At 48.9% G+C, this 17496-nt stretch overlaps 1 protein-coding gene across 7 annotated transcripts in view; it reads left to right on the top strand.

Moving 5' to 3' along the window:
• afdna (afadin, adherens junction formation factor a) overlaps positions 1-17496 on the top strand; it is a 244966-nt gene that overhangs the window by 151075 nt on the left and 76395 nt on the right. For all 7 annotated transcript variants that reach the window (XM_084315182.1, XM_084315177.1, XM_084315178.1 and 4 more), the window contains 2 exons: positions 16447-16541; positions 16653-16918. In XM_084315182.1, coding sequence (XP_084171308.1) covers positions 16447-16541; positions 16653-16918 — 361 coding nt within the window. The remainder of the gene's footprint in view (positions 1-16446; positions 16542-16652; positions 16919-17496) is intronic.

Raw genomic sequence — 17496 nt, 5'->3', positions numbered from 1 at the left:
AGTAGTAAGTCCTACTGTAGAACATGACATATTAGCTTGACATCTGATTTATTAATGCCAATACTAAAGATTAGGGACAAACGCAATTGGCACAAGTGTAAATCATGGATTAGTCACTCAGTTTTAACATCCGACTTAGCTCACCTCGTTAGTCTGCTGGCTGTGGATCCTATGGTCACAAGTTCAAATCACTCTTGGTTCAATGTTTATTTTCTTTTACGTTTAATTAATTTATCCACTCTGGTTGGATGGTGTGTATGTATATGTATGCATTGTGCTGTATAATGACAATACATTTGAATCAAATCTCATTTTTAAATCGCTACGCTGCCTATGGACACGACAGTGGCAGACAGCTTCGGAGGTGATTGCATTGCGCCATGGTGATTCACTCAACAGGTAGCGATTTCAAAATGAGATTTGATTCAACTCACGGATACGTGCTGCCACTTTAATAGCTTCCTTTAATGTCGGCCCGACATTAAACAGCAGTCTGTTATAATAAAATTTGTATGAGCTAACGAATTCCGTTAGATTGGACATTTGTATTAATTATATTAAGCGAAGAACTGAGAAATTTGGCGAGGGCCAAAAGCGGTGCGCTCCGGCCCCCGCCCCGGAGCTCCGGGACACAGTGAACGCATCGGACACCCACACTGACCAAATGGAAAACGAGACCCGCCTTGGTAGGGCCCCCGCCGGCCGGCCTAACAGCCGGTGTTCGGGCGGACGGTTCCTAGCGCTTGCGGGTTCACCATTATTTTCATTATTATTGTTGTTATGATTATTTTATTATGATGATTATTATTATTATTAATAAGAATAGGCCATATATTTCGCGATATAGGCGAGCATTTTAGGTTATTCAAAAATGATAGACCTATTTAAAGAATGATGCTACGACTTTTGCAACAAACTAAATCAAATTGACTTCTACTTACCACCCTGTGTCTTTGGGTATCGCCAGGGGTTCAGAAGGACGTCGAAGCAGTTAAGTAGATCCAGGGAATCTTCAGGGAATCGGTTGTGTAAAGCATCTATTAGATGTTGAATGTAGCGTGCTCGGGCACTTTTGAAAGCCTGAACGGACCGGTCACCTGCATGTCACGGCATCAGCGGTCTCTGTGACTTCACGTTCAGACTCATCTTCGTTGTCATTATTAGACCTGCTTGATTTCATTAAATATTTGTTAAGGTTAACTTGTTTGGCCATCTCTCTCTCGCTCGTATAGCACTTTGTCGTTATGGTGGCCAGGCAGCGTGTATGCCTTCTACGACGGAACTGCGTTTCCGCGTTCGAGTTTTGCGCTCTGATTGGCCAGGTCATGTGCGCCAATCGTGGGACAGCAAGTTCTGCGCCTATTTCCGGGTCTAACAGCCTGCAAACTACCTGGCGTTCTATCGCCATGCTCTAAGATAAACTCTAACCTTAACCAACTTCGAAAGAGTGCCTAAGCTTAACCGTCGGAATCAGGGCAGGCGTTCTATCGCCATGCTCTAAGACAGGGGTGGGCAATTATTTTTCCCAGGGGGCCGAATGAGCAACTGAAAATATGTTGGGGGGCCGGGCCAAAATTCCAAACTCAATTATGCATAATATACATTTTATTTCTATATAAAAAGCAGTAAATGGCATTGTTTTGACCCCTGGTAAGAGTGTATGTTATTATTTGGCAATTAAAAGGTGAGGTTAGCTTTCAAAAATATCATTTATTCAAATAGAATTTATTTCCAAAATGATAAACAAAATGTGAAACATTAATAACAAAGGGCATTTTGAGTTTCATATACTATTGAAACAAGGATTTTCTTAGCTTTCTAAAGACATCACATCATCTTATAGCAAAAATAAACAAGACATGTCACTGAACTGTGAACATGTGTCCCACAACTGTGAAAGTGTCCCAGTTTTGTAGCCTTTTTTACTTTACATGCCTATATTAAACATTTAATGTTTTCAGAACTGTGCAAAAAAAAGAAAAAAGTGTCTCATTTCACTTGTTATATTTCCACATTTTAGTGTTCTTCAGTTTTTTTTTTTTTTTTCATTCAGTGTGATAAATCCAGTCTCTGTTGAGCTTTAACAAGTCCATCAAAGTCAGGTTGCATGTCTGAGGTGGAGATGCGAAGCACAGCTGCCAGATGTTCATCAGTGAGAGAGGATCTGTACCTGGACTTGGTAAACGTCATGACTGAGAATGTCTGTTCACATATGTAGGTGGATCCAAAGAGAACCAACATCTTCTGAGCATGTCTCCTAAGCGTATATTGTGCGTGTGAACGTTGACATGAAAAGAAAAAAGTAAAAAAAAAAAAGAATATTAACACTTTGACTGCCTAAAAACGATTTACAACGTCTTTGCTGGCGATGCTAAAGTTGCCGGGGGACGCTGTACGTCGTCTTTATATCAATATTTCAAAAATCTGCGATCTGATCCATAATGTCCCTCCGCTGGCCTGAGAACCACCAGCAGGACCCACTGAGCTCTCTGGCGGTTCAGGAGCGCCATCTGGTGGCCGATCGCGCAACCGCTTAACAGGAAGCACAGTGGAGGTTGTGCTATATGTCCGTATTGCTTCCGGCCACTCGGGATAGGTTCCGGCATTCTAGCTCGTCACTCTACATAGCGATCGATTGCCAATAACTCGATAAACAACATGATTTGGACGTATATACCATTATACAAGCTGGAGATGGACCGGGTAATAATATATCCCATAATGATAAAATTTCTACTCGACGATGATCGCCCAACGGCGCGCGGAGACTGGGGTGAGTTTCAGCGTGTAACGTTACCATCTTCGATACTAACTGCTTTTATCAACATTTGACCCACATTAGATGATTGGTATAACGCTGCCCACGGAATTATAAACGCCCCCTCGCCCATCCGGTCAACATCAGATGACGTGTAGTAACTTCTAGAAGTACGTCTAGTTGGAATTTTTTATATCGCGCTGATTGCCATCAAACTGTATTTCATCATCAATATAATGCATTTGGGGCTATATATCACGTTCTGGAGAAAGTTGCAGAAAGAGATGAAAACATACTTATACATTAGACCATACTTTACTATGAATATGTGAATGAAAAAGTTTAACGTTGCTACACAATGAACAATACATATAGGACTTTGAATGGGCCCTAATAATGGCAATGTAGCAATAGAATTTAAAAAGTTATAGCCCTGCAAAGAAGGGGACTTTCTCCATAGACAAATAGCGCTGGCAATCTATGGTATATCATTAATTTAACCCATGGCAGCCAAAGTGTTAAAAAAAATATATTTTCTTATTTTTTTTTTATTTTTTTTTTATCATGTAATCTTTCGCGGGCCGGTCAGAATCATCCCGCGGGCCGTATCCGGCCCGCGGGCCGTACAATGCCCAGGTCTGCTCTAAGACAAACTCTAACCTTAACCAACTTCGAACGAGCGCCTAAGCTTAACCAGTGTCGAAACTTGCGGTCCCACGATTGGGCGTACATGTCACATGACCAGAAATGACCTGGCCAATCAGAGACGCGGAAACGCAGTTCTGTTGTAGAAGGCATTCAGGCGGCCAGGCAGGCTCAATACAAAAGAAAGAAAAAGGCGGCTACGTGGTGCAGTGGGCAAGGCGCTCACCACGAATACTGGAGGCTGGGCTCAAACAGATCATCTCCCTGTTCGAGCCCAGCGCTCCACATTGCTTTCAGTTTAGCTGGTCGTCCGCACTAATACACATTGGCAGTATTAAGGGGAGGGAAACTGATGGGTGGGGATCGGGTGTTGTGGACAGCGACTCCTACAGGTCGGTTGGTGCGCCTGCGCAGTAGAACAGGAAGCGACGGGGGCGGGGCCCCTCCAAAGCCCAGACCCCCGACGCTGAAAGATCGAGCCGTGCAGGTGGAAAGATGCGACTGCTGTTACCTCGAGTATCGGAGGGGACTCGTGCTATGTATGACTTAGTCCACATTGCAGCCGGCTTGTGGGAGGCATGAAACAGCGTTCAAAGACAGGGGAAGGTTGAATTGGACGATACGAAAATTGGGATGGGAGAAAAAAATTGGAGAAAAAGTGGACCAAAAAAATACTATCAGGCACTCTTCCTAGTCTACTAATATGTCTCTACTACTATGCGCTCAACACTGCAGCACTCAAGTTTCAACACTTTTATGAACATTGTTTCTCAGCTGAAAGAGTTGTACCCTTCCTGCTGACTTGTTGTACAGAACTTGTAAGTTGCTTTGGATAAAAGTGTACTTCAAACACATCAAATCCTTCACCATGATTGTCATCATCACATTCTGAGTCCTTTTCTGAGTCCTTTTCATTTATTATATCTGGATCAAGTTCCAATACATGTTGAACATTATACCTCTTTGTCTTTATGATATTTCATTATAAAACCAGGGACAAGCGGCTCTCTAGGGAGAAACTATAGGAATTTTCCATTGGTTCTCCCATCCCACATGACCATTTCTAGCATTTCCATTGGCTATAGTGACAGACAAAGATACCCTTTAGAGGGTAATTCAATTAAATAAATAACCAAAATGGCAATTATTGTCACAAAAAACAAAGGTACTGCATTTATTTTAGCATAAAATAAATATGCTGCAAATAATAATAATAATAAAAAAAAGACATGGCAAAGCCCAATAGGCAACAACGGATGACCATATTGACCTGCTAAATGTAATATTACTCAGTAATATGAGTACTCACAAAATGTAGTGTCCAACTTTACTAGCCTTTATAAGAGCTGTTGTGAAGGATCAGATTAAACCGAATATATATATTTATTTATGGATATATATTTAATAGTATTTGTATATCGTTTGATATCCCTTGTATATTCCTTGTACATATACACTGAATATCCCTTTAGTCTACTAACAGCCCATAATAGTTTCATTCTCTCATTGGACAAGAACTTGGCGCCAGCAGCCAAGCCCCTTGGTTCAAGTTCAATCGTGCCGACGAACATGTCGTTACTAGCCCGGTTCCGCGTAGGAATACGTCTGGCGAAATACGAATGGTACTATTTGTTCACAGCGCATATATATATGGCGCAAGTAAAGTAGAACTTTTTTTTAGTCCCTTAGCCCTTAGTTCTTTACCCTCCAACCTAGTGGCAAGACGTTAAGCCTCACCCACGATACACGTGTGGTGCAGTATGGTCAACTTGGCCTCAGAATGGCATTGAGACATCGTGTGGATTAATAGTTGAATTGTCATAGTTTGGCACTATACCGTCGAGTGGGACGTATTTCTATTAATAATAATAATAATAATAAATCAAATTTATATAGCGCCTTTCATAGAACCCAAGGTCGCTTTACAATCAGGACAAAAAATAGGGCAAGGAAAGTAGGGGGGGAGGGGGAAAGGGGATGAGGGAAAGTAGGGGATAATGGACCTAATTTAATCTAAAACTAACTGATGGGGAAAGCCTTGGTGAAGAGGTGTGTTTTTAGAGCGGATTTGAAGGTGTCCAGGGTTGGGGCGTTGCGGATTTCGGGGGGGAGAGAGTTCCAGAGGGTAGGGGACGCCACGCTGAAGGCTCTGTCCCCAAAAGTCCGTAACCTGGTGCGAGGGATGGAGAGGAGACCTAGATCAGAGGATCGTAGGTTCCGGGATGGAGTGTACTGGTGGAGGAGATCAGACAGGTACCGGGGGGCGAGGGCATGGAGGGATTTGTAGGTGAGGAGCAGGAGTTTGAAGGTGATGCGGAACCTGACTGGAAGCCAGTGGAGATGGATGAGGGTGGGGGTGATGTGCTGCCAGGGCTTGGTGTGAGTGAGAACCCTGGCAGCTGAGTTCTGGACATACTGGAGCCTGTCCAGGGCTTTGCTGGGTACCCCGAACAGGACTCCATTACAATAGTCCAACCGGGAGGTGACAAATGAGTGGATCAGGGTCTCCGCCACAGAGTCTGAGAGTGAGGGTCGGAGACGGGAGATGTTCCTGAGGTGGTAGAAGGCAGACTTGGTGACAGATTTGATGTGGGAGTGAAATGAAAGTGTGGAGTCAAGGGTGACGCCCAGGTTACGGACTTCGAGAGACGGGGAGATGGAAGAGCCGTCAACGTCGAGGAGGAGATCTCCAACCTTCCCGAGCAGTGCCTTGGGGGCCACAACCATGAGCTCTGTCTTTTTGCTGTTGAGTTTGAGTAATTTGGTTGCCATCCAGGTTTTTATAGCGTGGAGGCAGTTGACTACAGACTGTGGGGGGAGCTGGGAGGATGGTGAGGTGCTGATGTAGAGCTGAGTATCATCAGCATAACAGTGGAAGTTGAGTCCGTGGTGACGTATAATCTGACCGAGGGGGAGCATGTAGATGGTGAATAGTAGGGGACCCAGCACAGAGCCCTGGGGGACACCGTGGTTGACTGGGGCCGGGGGGGAGGATGAGCCGCTGACGCTGACAAACTGAGATCTATTAGTGAGATATGAATGAAACCATGACAGAGCTGTACCGGTGATGCCTAGGTTGTCAGAGAGGCATTTGAGGAGGACTGAGTGGGATATTGTGTCGAACGCCGCGGAGAGGTCGAGAAGGATGAGGAGGCTGATGTGTCCGGAGTCTGCAGCAAGGAGGAGGTCATTAGTGATCTTGATGAGGGCGGTCTCTGTGCTGTGATGTGCTCGGTAGGCTGACTGAAGGGGTTCGTAGAGCTCATGGTTGGACAGATGTTGATGAAGCTGGGCGGCGACTGCCCTTTCCAAGGTTTTGCTTAGGAAAGGAAGGTTGGAGATCGGCCGGTAGTTGTCCAGCACCTCAGGGTCCAAACCAGGCTTTTTTAGGATGGGAGTGATGGAGGCGGTTTTGAAACAGGAGGGAACTATTCCAGATGACAGAGAGGAGTTGATGATGTCCGTTATGATGGGGCAGAGGGTAGGAAGGCAGGCCTTGACCAGTACCGTAGGCATGGGGTCGAGGGAGCAGGTGGAAGCTTTGGCTCTGGTAACCAGCTTCATGACCAGCGGAACATCCACTGGGGAGAAGGAGGAGAGAGAGCACTGGGGATGGAGGGATGCAGCTGGGAGCATGTAGTCCGGCGTCAGGGGTAAGTGAGGAGGGGAGGGGGCGGGCACCATGAGTTGTTGGTGGATGGAAGTCACTTTAGCCTGGAAAAAGTCCAGGAACTTAGAGCAGAGGTCAGGAGCATCAGTGTGGGAGGCAGTGAGAGGGCGGAGGAGACGATTTATGGTTGAAAAAAGCGATCTGGGGTTATTTTGCTGTGAGGTGATGAGGGTGGAGTAGTACGCGGTCCTGGTCTTGGAGAGAGCCTCTCTGTAGGACCTCACGTGGTCGACGAAGGCCAGACGGTGGACGGTGAGGCCAGATCGCCTGGAGAGTCGCTCCAGTCGTCGACCCACTCTTTTCATAGAGCGGAGGTCAGAGGTAAACCATGGGGCAGGGCGAGGAAAGGACACATTCCGGCTTCTGAGGGGCGCCAGAGAGTCCAGGCTGAGGGAGAGGGCGGCATTGTAACGGGCTGCTAAGGTGTCCGGGGAGGTATCGGAGGGAACCGGGGCCATGTGGGTAGTGATGAGGTCAGATAGGGCTGATGCACACACTGACTTGGTGTCCCTGAATGTGAGGGTGCGCGTTGGGCGCTGCCTGGGCGGGGGGATAGGGACAGTGAAAAGAATGGCATGGTGGTCAATAATAGTCTATTATGTATGGTGCATCGTTCGGTTAGAGTTATACAGTGAGTAGTACCCCCATCGTTTCCTCGCGTTATCTAGAGTCTTAACCAGGCTGGGCAGACCACGTGTGGTGCTTTCATCCGAGGAGTTCTGGGCTAGGACGAGTGGACCTGCACATTGGATTACCTTACCCGGACGACGGCGAGCCCTACACGGCTTGGATTATCTACTTGCTTTGGGTGCTTTGATTTATGCCATGGATAACAGCCAACACGGGTGAGTGTTGGAACTACCCCCCGAGAGGAGTCCAGGTGAGACGGCGCTCTACCCCGAGTGAGGTCGCCTCACGTCTCTTCGTTGTGGACCGGCAGCTACCGTCTACAAGAGGGCCCAACTGTATTCATCTGTGGACCAAGGTTCTGTGGGCACCGTGTTCAGCACTCTGAATTCTCCCAAGAAATCGTTGGCCAGATGGGATATCGCCGGCGGCTCTCCTAACCCCCCCCCCCTACTGACTTACAACCAGCAGGACCCCCCTTTAGTATATCCAGCTATAATCATTAAGTACCATCGCTATAGTTCCCTAAAGAACCAGGTTGTATACTTGCTTCCTGCGTAACCAGAGATTGGACATTCAATGTTGATTTGCCTACGAATACTCATTTGCCTTACAAGTGCATTCAAATCATAAATGTCATTAAGTGAACGTTGTATATACCCTTTGCTATATATTAAATATTCGACTTATACATTTGTGTGGACTTGGTTTCATGGTGGGAAAGTGTTCATCATATCTATATCATGTACTGTGTGGCCAGTAGTTAAAGTACATAAAGCGGTAGTGGTTTAATAATACCATACTTATCAATACAGTCAGGGAATTGTACCCCTCAGTTACAATTGGTCCTTCGAGCCGGAGGGTAACTAGTGTAATATTAATATAGTGTTATTAATATTGAAATGGCCTATGATGAACACTCCACGAAACGGTCCTCCTAACGTAGAACGCCCGCGGCGCAGACGACAGACACCTCAGTACTTAGAGGATTACGCTGTCAGTCAACTACCTAGCCTTCGACAAAAGGTAAACGCGGTAAAAGTAGAAAGTAAAATTATGTCTGACCTTAACGACCAGGTTACCCCGACCACAGAGGCCCTAGTGGGTTCTAATGTAACTGACCAAGCTCACGGTGGGGACCAGGAGGGAGCTGACATGCCTTTACCCCCCGCCAATACCGAAGAAGTAGTCCCCGACCAGCCCCGGGAGGAAGACAACCCTACAGAGAGAGAACTCTGCACGGAACAAGATGAGGAGAGCGCCGAGGAGATAGAGCTCCAGGACTCCCCAACGAGTACAGCCAGGAGCGGCTCACCTCTACAACCGTCTTCCCCCAGCGAAGCGGAGAGGATGCTATCACAGGCGTTCCTCGTCAGCCTGACAGCCTCTACCGAACGCGATCGACTCCAGGGTGAACGCGATCGACTTCAGGGTGAACGCGATCGACTCCAGACGCAGCAACGGAGCGAAGAAGAGCGCATACGCCTGGAGATGAGACGCCTTCAGACGGAAGAGAATATGGCAAGAGACCGAGCAGACACCCAGCGCGCCGCTGACGGTGCCCAAAGAGAGGCAGAGCGCGACCTCGCTCTCATCCAGCGTGAAACCGAGCGCGACAGACTACAGGGCGAGCGCGACAGACTACAAGCGCAGCTAATGGAGCAGCTGATCACCAAGGCAACACCCTCTCCCTCCGCCAGGGGTTCAAGGAACTCGTCGAGACAACAGTCAAGGGCAGCATCCCCTAACCGAGCAAGCGACCCTGAACTTGACCAACAGACCAAGCCTATACCCCCCGCAGACCCCCTTCCCCGACCGGTCCAAGCGAGACCCAGCTACAAGGAAGGAGCGGCATACACTGCGGAGAAGCTAAATAAACGACTACAGGATCTACAGGACCTGATAGAAGAAGAAGAGGGAGAGGAGGAGAACCAAGCCCGACGACAGCACAGTACTCCACCGGACCAGGAGGCCCAGTACAGCCCAGGCTATACCCCCGCGGCGCTGCGCTACAGACCCCCGACTCTATTCACGGGTGAGCATGACGCACGACCAGCCCCGAGGAATAGCACCTGGACCAGCGGGCCATGGTACCCTGCCGGTACCAGCCCACAGAGAGGCGCAAGAGGAGACTCGCCTAGGAGGCCTCTCCCCCAACGCTCGCCGATGTATCAGCCATCCACGGCGTCATACATTGGCACACCGACGTTTCCAGACTTCACCTATGAGAATCGAGCACAGTACACGGAGCTCCGGATGTGCTTAGAGACAATGATGGTGGATGTCGCTGATGAACGCCACAAGTATGCAATATTACTGAAGCACCTGAAAGTACCCCGAGCGCACAATATAGCGCTAGCCTATGCCACCTCTACGACCCCATACACCGCGGCTCTAGCAGCGCTGGACCAGAGATATGGACGTATATGGGATTACGTAATCCAAGAGATAAGGCATATTGACCGCCTACCCCCAGCAACAGACAATCGCTCATTAGACGACCTGTCTATAAAAGTGCAGTCCCTGGTAGGGATGCTGGGAGCGCAACGAGAAAAGGGTATGCACGAGCTATACGCCAACTCTAACGTCGAGAGGATTTTAGAGAAGCTGCCACCCGCCAGACAAGAGCGCTTCAGGCGGCAGAGAGACCACCGTGATCCTAACGGTCCCGAACCATCCCTCCTCGATCTAGCCGACTTCCTGGCGAGAGAAGTCAGCAGCCTACGATTGGATACGTTCGTGCGGAGCACACCAAGCTCCAGAGAGGGACCCAGGAGAATAAACAATGGAAGAAGATCGGTGACTGTCATGCACCAATCAGAATCAGTACCGAGCAGTAAGAACCACAGTACCCCCTCGAGAAAAGAGAAGTGGAAATTGGTGTGCCCGTACTGCGAGAAGGAACACTGGCTGTCACAATGTGACCTGTTCACAAAGATGAATGCAGAAGAAGTGAGTCAATGGATAAAGTCCAACAGGCGCTGTTACCGATGTGCGCGCAGTCACATGGCAGCCGAGTGCCGCCTAAAGAAGAGGTGCAGTCGGTGTGACGGAGCCCACCTAGATGTCCTACACGACAGTAACAGAAGAAAGCCTGCACCTGCACCATCGAGCAGCACAAAGGCAAGTGTCATGTACATTGACCCCGCCAGCAGCAGCGGCGCCCAAGTGCTCTTAAAGGTAGTCCGTGTAACATTGAGCTACCAAGATAAAGTCATGGACACTTACGCCGTCCTTGATGACGGGTCAGAGAAGACCCTTCTGCTCGCGTCCGCTGCGGCCCAGCTGGGACTGCGGGGGAGCGAGAACCAAATGACGATTCGGACAATAAGAAGAGATTTAAAGACGATAAAAGGCGAGAATGTCTCCTTCACTATCGCAGCAAGCGGGCAGCCAGAGCGACGGTATAGGATTACAAATGCTTTCACCAGCCAAGAAATAGGACTATCACAGTACACCTACCCCATCGCCAAACTGATGGATAAATATGTGCACCTGCGTCAACTACCTATCCCGCTCATAGACGGCGCCACCCCGACCCTGCTGATAGGCTCCGACCATGCAGACCTCATTGTCCCGATAGACCGGGTCCATACAGGACCCAGAGGCTGTCCTGCAGCAGTCGAGACCCGCCTAGGATGGACATTACAAGGCCCCCTCGCTAAATCTCTTAACCGAACAGCAGCCACTAGCTGCCTCCACTCCAGAGTGACAGAAGAAGACACCACTCTCCTGCAGCATGTCGAGAGGCTATGGACACTAGAGACAATGCCCTTTAAGAACGAAAAGAAAGACATTCGTTCTAAAGAAGACATTTACGCCATAAACCTCCTCGAGCAGGGGACAAAGAGAGTCACAGTCAGCGGAGTGATGAGATACGCAACTCCACTCCTGAGGCGAGAGGGAATGCCCACCTTTCACGCAAAGAAAGACGCTACGGAACGGTATCTATTGAACACAGAGCGGCGCCTAGCCAAAGACCCCGCTCAAGAGAGTGTGTACCGCGCTGAGATTGAGAAGCTAATCACAGCGGGACACGTGACAAAGATTGACATTAAAGAGGCCGATCAGACGACCGAATCATGGTACGTGCCGCACCACAAGGTCCACCACAACGGCAAGGATCGCATTGTGTTTAACTGCAGCTACCAGATCGGATCCCAAAATCTGAATAAAGAGCTCTTGCCCGGCCCCACACTCGGCCCCTCTCTACTAGGCGTGCTACTACGCTTCCGCCAGGACAAGGTGGCTATCAGCGGGGATATCAAAGGGATGTTCCTGCAGGTGAGACTAGTGGAGGAGGACAAGCCCCTGCTGCGGTTCCTATGGAGAGAGAGGATCGGAGATGAGCACCCAGCTATCTACCAATGGGAAGTCCTCCCCTTCGGAACCACATGCAGCCCGTGCTGTGCTACATTTGCACTACAGAAACACGTCGCAGAGGACCCAGCAGCAGATGAAGAGGTCCGACACAGTGTGAAGAACAGTTTCTACGTGGACAACTGTTTACAAAGCGTTTCGACTCAAGAAGAAGCCGAGGCTCTCCTACTCAAGCTACGCGCCTCTCTGATCAAAGGCGGCTTTGATCTCAGGCAGTGGGCCAGCAGCGACCCGCACGTATTGCGCAGCCTCTCCCCCGCGGACAAGGCTGCCAGCAGCGAGACCTGGATGGCGACAATCCCAGGAGAAGCCCAAGAAATGACACTAGGACTAGTCTGGCGCTTCAAAACAGACTCGCTCCACTATAGACACAAACCCCTGACCACGGAGCAGGGAAGGTCGACGGCGATACCGACCACCAGACGGAGTGTGTACAGAACACTCGCCAGACAATATGACCCGTTGGGATGTATTCTACCTTACACCACCAGGGCAAAGATGATTGTACGAGCACTATGGGACAAGGACCAGGGCTGGGACGACCCAATACCCGCACCCCTTGCCTCCACATGGAGAGAGTGGGAGACGGAACTCCGCTCACTCCCAGGCGTCAATATACGCCGCAGCTACTTCCCACCCACAGTGAGGCCAGAGACATGCAAGATGGATCTACACGTCTTCAGCGACGCCTCCGAAGTAGCCTATGGATCAGTGGCCTACTTGCGTGCCCAAGAGAAGGGAGGAGAGATACACACCGCCTTCATCCTGGCTCGCTCAAGAATAGCCCCACGAAAGCAACAATCTATCCCGCGTCTAGAGCTCTGCGCAGCCCTAGCAGGAGCGCATCTAGCCACGTTAATCCAACGTGAACTCACCATTCCGGTGCACAGAACAATCTTGTGGTCAGATTCCACGACAGTACTCACATGGATCAAGTCTGATTCATGCAGATACAAGGTCTTCGTGGGAGTCAGAGTCACAGAGATTCAAGAGTTAACAGAAGCAGCGAGCTGGCGGTATGTGGATACCAAACACAACCCAGCTGACGTCATCACCCGGGGAATGTCCCTAGATGACCTCACCCGTCACAACATCTACAGTGACGGACCAGAGTTCCTCAAGCTCCCGGAAGGAGAGTGGCCTACGCCCACCCCACGGGAGGCGAGTAAAGAGGAGGCTGAGAACAAGAAACCTATGTTCTGTGGACTGAGCACAGTCGCCTCCACAGACCCCAACATAGATGATTGCCTCACCCTACAGAGTGCGCAACTAAAGACATTTCTGTGGCACCACCCAGAGATTCAGCCCACTGCCGACATTTCAGCAGCTGACTACGAAGAAGCAGAACTTCTTCTACTACAACGAGCCCAGAGAGACTCGTTCCCCGACGAGCTAGACTGTCTACAGGGAGGAAAGCCCGTCCCATCAGACAGCAGATTGCTCCACCTGGCACCCGAGAGCGACGCCCATAATCTCATCAGAGTGGGTGGTCGTCTGCGGAGGGCCCCCAATCTACCGGATGACGTTAAGTACCCGATAGTCTTGAACAGCCGACACAAGGTCACAGAGCTGATCATAAAGAAATACGACGAGGATGTACACCACGCAGGAGCAGAGAGAGTCTTCGCGGAGATCAGACGTCGCTATTGGATACTTCAAGGAAGAGAAGCAGTGCGACGCTTCCAGCGAACCTGTCTAGACTGCCGAAAGTGGCGCGCGCAGCCCAGCATACCCCGGACGGCTGACCTACCTCCCTGTCGCCTCCGACTCGGCGACAAGCCATTCCACTCCACAGGCATGGACTGTTTTGGCCCGTTGTATATAAAGAAAGGAAGAGGAACCGAGAAGCGGTGGGGTATTGTATTCAAATGCATGACCACCAGAGCGATACATATCGAACTCCTTCCAACCATGAGCACAGACTCATTCCTTATGGCCTTCCGAAGATTCACATCACGGAAAGGAAAACCGTCTACATTGTTGTCTGATCACGGGACAAACTTCAAAGGCGGAGAAAGAGAGCTGAGAGAGAGCTTCCAAGCTATGGGCCCAGAACTTAAGACCCACCTCGCTCCATCCCAGATTGACTTCCAGTTTAATCCCCCGAACGCACCCCACTTCGGTGGAACCTGGGAACGAGAAGTACGTTCTATAAAGACAGCCCTGTACGCCGTGCTTGGGGCCCAGACTGTAGCGGAAGAAGTCCTAATGACAGTCCTCACGGAGATCGAGGGAGTATTGAACTCCAAGCCCCTCGGCTACGTCTCCAGTGATATAGCAGATGTCGACCCAGTCACCCCCAACACACTCTTGATGGTGCGGCTGGACCCCGCGCTACCCCAGACAATGTACAGGCCTGAAGAAGCGAACGGCCGAAGAATGTGGAGGTACAGTCAAGTACTAGCTGACAAGTTTTGGAACAGCTTTCTACTCCACTACCTACCGTCTCTACAGACCCGCCAGAAGTGGGTAAAAGAGAGAGACAATTTGACAGAAGGAACAGTCGTCATGATTATCGACCAGTCACTACCCAGAGCTATGTGGCCGGCTGGCCGCGTAAGCAAAGTGATCACCGGTGCCGATGGCAAGGTCCGAGCAGCTGAGGTGCTCGTCCAAGGGCGAACTTACACACGACCCGTGGCGAGGCTAATAGAACTGCCCAGACTCCCAGACACTATCGATGACGACCATGACCCCACGACTTTGTGAGTTGACTGACCCTTACAGCGGACCTTGAGTGGTAGACAGTGCGGTTAATCTGTCTCTGCTTAGCTAATTAGGTGGGACTAATTAGGGGGCGGCTGTTGTGAAGGATCAGATTAAACCGAATATATATATTTATTTATGGATATATATTTAATAGTATTTATATATCGTTTGATATCCCTTGTATATTCCTTGTACATATACACTGAATATCCCTTTAGTCTACTAACAGCCCATAATAGTTTCATTCTCTCATTGGACAAGAACTTGGCGCCAGCAGCCAAGCCCCTTGGTTCAAGTTCAATCGTGCCGACGAACATGTCGTTACTAGCCCGGTTCCGCGTAGGAATACGTCTGGCGAAATACGAATGGTACTATTTGTTCACAGCGCATATATATATGGCGCAAGTAAAGTAGAACTTTTTTTTAGTCCCTTAGCCCTTAGTTCTTTACCCTCCAACCTAGTGGCAAGACGTTAAGCCTCACCCACGATACACGTGTGGTGCAGTATGGTCAACTTGGCCTCAGAATGGCATTGAGACATCGTGTGGATTAATAGTTGAATTGTCATAGTTTGGCACTATACCGTCGAGTGGGACGTATTTCTATTAAGTCAATAATAGTCTATTATGTATGGTGCATCGTTCGGTTAGAGTTATACAGTGAGTAGTACCCCCATCGTTTCCTCGCGTTATCTAGAGTCTTAACCAGGCTGGGCAGACCACGTGTGGTGCTTTCATCCGAGGAGTTCTGGGCTAGGACGAGTGGACCTGCACATTGGATTACCTTACCCGGACGACGGCGAGCCCTACACGGCTTGGATTATCTACTTGCTTTGGGTGCTTTGATTTATGCCATGGATAACAGCCAACACTGGTGAGTGTTGGAACTACCCCCCGAGAGGAGTCCAGGTGAGACGGCGCTCTACCCCGAGTGAGGTCGCCTCACGTCTCTTCGTTGTGGACCGGCAGCTACCGTCTACAAGAGGGCCCAACTGTATTCATCTGTGGACCAAGGTTCTGTGGGCACCGTGTTCAGCACTCTGAATTCTCCCAAGAAATCGTTGGCCAGATGGGATATCGCCGGCGGCTCTCCTAACCCCCCCCCCTACTGACTTACAACCAGCAGGACCCCCCTTTAGTATATCCAGCTATAATCATTAAGTACCATCGCTATAGTTCCCTAAAGAACCAGGTTGTATACTTGCTTCCTGCGTAACCAGAGATTGGACATTCAATGTTGATTTGCCTACGAATACTCATTTGCCTTACAAGTGCATTCAAATCATAAATGTCATTAAGTGAACGTTGTATATACCCTTTGCTATATATTAAATATTCGACTTATACATTTGTGTGGACTTGGTTTCATGGTGGGAAAGTGTTCATCATATCTATATCATGTACTGTGTGGCCAGTAGTTAAAGTACATAAAGCGGTAGTGGTTTAATGATACCATACTTATCAATACAGTCAGGGAATTGTACCCCTCAGTTACAAGAGCCATTTACCATTTACTCTGCAACAACAGACACATTGCACAGGTACAACAGGTACATTGGTAAGCAACATTTTCCATTACTCAAAGATCATTCTTTGGATCCCTCGCACTTCTAAGACAAATGTGTCTGAATGTTTGTGTATTTGTGTGTTTATTCCAGGTACTTGGTCCATTGTCTCCAGGCTGACCTGAACAACTACATGCCAGCCTTCCTAGACGATCCAGAGGAACACAACTTACAGAGACCTAAGATTGGTACACACACACACGCACGCACACACACACACACACACACACACACACACCACACACACACACACACACACACCAAACCACACCTTTTAAAATCTCCTCTCCTCTCCACAGAGGACGTTCTCCACACCCTGACGGGAGCAATGTCGTTGCTTCGTCGTTGCCGCGTCAACGCAGCTCTGACCATCCAGCTGTTCTCTCAGCTGTTCCACTTCATCAACATGTGGCTGTTTAACAAGCTGGTGACCGAAGCCGACTCGGGACTCTGTTCTCACTACTGGGGAGCCATCCTGAGGCAACAGCTCAGCCACATAGAGGCCTGGGCAGAGAAACAGGGCCTGGAGCTGGCTGCTGACTGCCACCTGAGTAGAATAGTACAGGTAAGAGCCACTGCCAAGCAGGGAACCCTGTTGTAATTGTCGTAATTCTTCTTATTATTTTTCATCCTGCATTTTGGCCAATAGCTCATCCATATACATTGGTCATTTTGTCTATTTTGGCATATAGATAGTCCCAGTCGATAGCTACTGGGACACAATAAATTGCACCAATTAGCCCATAGGCACTATAATAAGCACTTGCATTCCAAGCACTTGCTGCCACGCCATTGCATCGATCCTAAAGAAGTGAATTATGCATGTTAACAGGAAATGACAGTTTACAGTATGGCTCTGCAGTTGAAGAAGCACGAGTCAATTCTCACCTTAACACTTTCAGAGCCCAAGCTTAACCTTGATTTACCGGTTGAATGCCCACCATCCACTTCAATGTTAGCGTTAATAACGCCTAATCTATGTTTTAAATTATGGCTATGTGTCTAATCTGCCCGTCGCTTATCAATGACTCGTTTTCCAGTCAACATTGTCGAAGCGGATTGTTTTTTTATCGATTCATTTTCGTTTTATAGCATTTTGAAAAGCCCTCGATTTCAAGGAAAATATAAATATTCCATGATAAT

This window comes from Notolepis coatsorum (genome assembly GCF_963971535.1).
Source record: "Notolepis coatsorum genome assembly, chromosome: 5".
Classification (NCBI taxonomy): Eukaryota; Metazoa; Chordata; class Actinopteri; order Aulopiformes; family Paralepididae; genus Notolepis; species Notolepis coatsorum.
This window is presented reverse-complemented; position numbering and strand designations above follow the sequence as displayed.